The sequence below is a fragment of the Oryzias melastigma genome, linkage group LG10, assembly GCF_002922805.2.
Source record: "Oryzias melastigma strain HK-1 linkage group LG10, ASM292280v2, whole genome shotgun sequence".
Taxonomy (NCBI): domain Eukaryota; kingdom Metazoa; phylum Chordata; class Actinopteri; order Beloniformes; family Adrianichthyidae; genus Oryzias; species Oryzias melastigma.
This window is the reverse complement of record NC_050521.1, coordinates 29,009,554-29,014,299: the sequence shown is the minus strand read 5'-3', so window position 1 is coordinate 29,014,299 and position 4,746 is coordinate 29,009,554. Positions and strand designations below refer to the sequence as shown.

General features: G+C 46.1%; 1 protein-coding gene across 2 annotated transcripts in view; it reads left to right on the top strand.

Moving 5' to 3' along the window:
• The first annotated feature begins 2,193 nt into the window (after positions 1-2,193).
• The window catches only part of emx3 (empty spiracles homeobox 3), an 8,912-nt gene continuing 6,359 nt past the window's right edge, over positions 2,194-4,746 (top strand). For both annotated transcript variants that reach the window (XM_024260425.2, XM_024260424.2), the window contains exon 1: positions 2,194-2,879. In XM_024260425.2, the coding sequence (XP_024116193.1) occupies positions 2,510-2,879 (370 nt within the window). In that variant the 5' untranslated portion in view covers positions 2,194-2,509. The remainder of the gene's footprint in view (positions 2,880-4,746) is intronic.

Here is a 4,746-nt window from a genome sequence, read left to right as displayed (position 1 = left end):
CATCCACATACATCCATCCGTCATCAATCCATCATCCATCCATCATCCATCCATCATCCATCTATCCATCCATCTTCCATCCATCATCCATCCATTTATTCATACATCCATCCATCATCCATTCATCATCCGTCATTCATCCATCATCCATCCATCATCCATATCCATCCATCCATTTCACCATTTACTCTGATCAGGTCAGTGATCTTTTTCATGAAACATATATTCATTGATGAGCATTTTAAGATCTTAATAGATTGTGGAAGGAAATCCATTCCACATAGAAAGAGCCTGGCTGGGATTTGAACCAGGAACGGTGAGTGTTAACCACTACACCACTGAACATCTGTGATATATCTGATAACATACCTAAATACCAAACTGTGATGTTCTGGTTTCATCTTTGTCTGTGTCCCATTGGGTTTCATCTGCTCCAGAACCTAAAACCAGAAAAAGTAGGAGAACGGTCCAATTCGATCCGGGTTCTGCTCGGTTCCAGCCTCCAGGACTCCTCTGGATCCTGGAGGCCGCTGATTGGCCTCTGCACTGGCGCTCCATCTGTGCGGTTGCTATTGCTCCGACGCAGATGAGATCAGCGTCAGAGAAACGCGTTGATTTCCTGTTAATGTGGTTCTGTTGTTGGGCGCTAATGAGAAGAGTGGCGCCGTGCCTTCAAGAGGGCTTAGCTGCGGTCCGCCGTGTCTCCCGGCTGCAGGACAATCATCACTTAACTCTGGCGGCTTAATTCCTCCTTTCAGAGGCGGCGATGGAGCGCCGGAGGCTAAACTAATAGATGCTAATGGCCGGCTTGAATCAAAGCCGAGCAGGATCCAGATCTGCCAGAGAGGCCTATTAATTAACATGTGGAGGGGGTGGGGGCAGACATACTGAGGGGGGTGGTAAAAGGAGCTCTTCAGTTCACACCGGCCTCTGCGGGGCGGCCCATTGAGGCTGGAGGCAGGGGGGCCTCTGAGGGGCTTCTGCTGCCACAATCAGCAGCTCCTGAATGGGCCGACATTTGTTCCCAGAGCTCTGCAGGGTCATCCGGTTCTGGGCCGGACGGAACCAGAGTCCGGTCTGCAGAGGGAGAGGCCTGCTGAACACGAGGTCATTTAGACCTGGACACGTCTGTGGGCAGCGCCCCCTGCTGTGTGGATGCGGCCTCATCAGCACCTGTGGAGGCTGTGTGAGCGTCCAGCTTCTGACCCCCAGGACTCCAGCCCTCCAGCCAGGACACCCCTCGCCCCGCCCAACAAGACAAGATGGCTGCTGCGGGATGAGGTTTCAGTCTGTTCCACAATATGATTTTAACAAAGCGTCAAAAACTACAAAGATGGCCGCCTCAAGGTTTCCTCCAAAAATCATCTAGTGGGCGGGACAAAGTAAAGTTGAGGTTCGGTCAAACCAATCAGTGGATTCATTCACCTGCCAATCAAACAGACACGCCCCTAAAAAAACTTCAGGAAAAAACAGCTTATAGACCCCTCCCCCATTAAAGTTATGAAATAAACACAAAATCTAAAAACGAACACAAACGACAACATGTGTGTGCAGACACATGCACACTCACAAACATGAATGTGGGGGCGTGCATGTGTGAGTGTGCATGTGTGAGTGTGCATGTGAGTGTGCATTTGTGAGTGTGCACGTGTGAGTGTGTGCATATGTGAGTGTGTGCATGTGAGTGTGTGCATGTGAGTGTGTGCATGTGAGTCTGCACGTGTGAGTGAGAGCATGTGAGTGTGCATATGTGTACGTGTGCATGTGTGAGCGTGCACGTGTGAGTGTGCATGTGTGAGCGTGCACGTGTGATTCTGCACGTGTGAGCGTGCATATGTGAGTGTGCATATGATTGTCAGTGCATGTGAGTGTGCATGAGTGTTTGCTTGTGTGTGCATTTGTGTGAAAGTGCATGAGTGTGTTTGTGCACAGAAGCCTTTCTTCTGTGAACATTTGTGTTATAAAATCTCACAAACTTTCAGGTTGTGTGTCTTGTTGTCTCTGGCTCCTCTCGGTGTTTTTGTGTGACGGTTGTGTGTCTTCATCCGTGTGTTGTGAGTCATTCTTCATCAGCCTCTTAGTCTTCATCACTGTCAGTCATCTTCATCACCTCTGACTCCCCCCTCCCCGTCCCTCCACCAACAAAATGGCTCTCGGAGCGAACGGCACTGCGCATGCTCACCACACCTCTGAGGGGGCGGGCCGGACAGGTATGTTCTGAGGAGCCGCGTGTGAAGGGACAGACTCTCAGACTGCAGCGCGCGGCAGACTCGGCCGCTGTCCGCTCCCGCCAGGCCCCCTCCGGAAGGTGATCCGCGTCCGGACCCCCACACCCCCACCCCCCGGGCCAGAGGGGCACCGCCGCCTCCAGCTGCTGCGAGTCCGGATTTACGCGCAGCTTTTACGCACGGGAGGACCCACGAGTGATGGGCGAACCGGGACTCTGAGCTCCCGGTACCGGGACCGCGTGACTCCTCCGCTTCACCTCCTCCTCCTCCTCCAGCGCAGCATGTTCCCGCCCGGCAGCATCAAGAAGGGCTTCACCATCGAGGCTCTGGTCGGGAAGGATGCGGGCGGCCGCGGCGGCTCCGGGGACGAGCCCATCCGGCCCACCGCGCTCCGGTTCCCGGACCCTCTGCACGCGGCCACAGCGGCGGGGGTGTTCGGCTCGTGCTTTCAGGGCGGCAGCGCGAGGACTTTGTACCCGGGCGGGCAGGACGTGGTCCTCCAGGAGCCCGGGGCGCACGCGCAGGGCCCCGGCGCGCTGCCGCTCCACGCGCTGCAGATCCCGCAGAGGTTCTTCAGCGCGCAGCCGCGGGACGCGCTCAGCTTCTACCCGTGGGTTCTGCGCAGACACATCCTGGACCCCCGCTTCCAAGGTGAGCCTCTGTCAGACCCCCTCCTCTGGGGGTTCGGTCCGGCCCGCGCGTCGGCACGTGCGCGCTGAAGTGTCAGGAATTCACAAAGTTTATGTTTAATTACAATGATTCAAAAGACAAATAATTCCAGAAATCGGCGTCGGTTTCATTCCTGGAGCAGATGTTTGTATTTATTGGACAGTTTTCTGTTGGGTTTAATTAAACTTTAATTATAAATTTTCTTTAAAAAATTTTAAAACGCTAAAATGTAATTTTGAAATGAATGTCTTAAATTCAGATTAAATGTAAAGACATTTTTTTTACACAGACTTCAGGCGATCGCGGGATATTATTCTAAAAAAATTAATAACTTCTTAAAAGATCGTTAGATAATGAAACATTTGTTTTTTTTTATTTTAAAAGCTTTTGAGCTCGAGGAGCTGATTCCATATTTGAGTTGCTTCTCAGCTGATGGTCGCGCGCGCAGACGCGCGTTTTTATTCAGAAAAAGTTCGGCTGCGGCCTTTTCTGCTCCACGGAACGAGAATCCAGCTGTGATCCTGATCCTGATCACGGATCATGTCGGTATTATTATTATTAAAGGCCGCAGATCAAACATAAACGATCAGATAAACATCAACAACAGTAAGACACAAATAACGACAAAAATATATATATAAATGCGACCTAATTTTATTAAAAATAAACACATTTAAAATAATTCAATTATTTATTAAGAATCAGAAACAATATTTTAAAATAAATTCGATATAAATAGTGATTTAATTATTTTTGTGTGACAGTTAGAATAAATTATTCATAAACTCAAAACCGTTCAATTGAATAAATAATAATAAAATAAAAACGGATCAATAAATGAAAATGTTTCATGAAAAACATTTATATAGATTTTAAAAACATTTTAAGAGCTGTTTTAAATGTTTAAATTTTCTAACATTACACACGAACACGGTTCCCTCCTTTCGGACACGAGCGCGTGACAAAGTCAGCGTCAAATGGACCGGAACATTTCTATATTTTCTGACATCACGTTCTTCCTTTGGATCAGAATTTTAGGATCAATTTATTTTCGCTCTTTGTTGAGATAAAAATAGAACAAATTGGGATTATTTTAATCTGAATAAATTATTGATCCGCTTCATAATTTAAAACATTTAGTTTTTACTTAATGTTCTTATTTTTAGATTAATTTATTCTTTACGTTTGGATTCTTTCTGAAAGGTCACGTGGGCCGCGCGCGGACTCTTCACCTGCAGCAGCTTCGTGTTGCGGAGTCACGTGACCACAGAATTCGTGTTTTGGACTGATTATCCCGCACGTGACAATTTGACACGTTTGTTTGTTTATTAAATATTAGTTTTGATTCGTTTTTCCTAAAAATCAAACTACATTTGTTTCTTTGAAGAAGATTCTCATTCATGTGAAATCCAGCTCTTTTCATATGAAAGTTTTTTTATTCTTTTATTTTATTAGGTTAAGAAACAAAATATTTTAGAACTTTAGATTCAGTTCAAATATGGCTGTTTATTATTTATTTATCTGCCGTTTGGTGGAGTATTGACCAGTTTTTGTCGTTTTGACAGAACAAAAATCAACAAACAATAAACACTTTAGAACAAATAATCTCATAAACAAACACAATAAAATTCTGCCGGTTTTTCTCCGGCGCTGGAATTTGGCAGATCTTCCTTTTCCACATCAGGAAATTCTGTTTGTGGTACCATTTAAACTAGATTCAAATCCGATTTCCTGATGAAATTACATCTTTTCAGGTTGACGGCGGCGGCTTTCCTGAATCTGATTTTAGTTTTTGTTACTTTACATAAAAAAGAAAAATAGATTTTTTTTACATCCGTAGATTAAATTA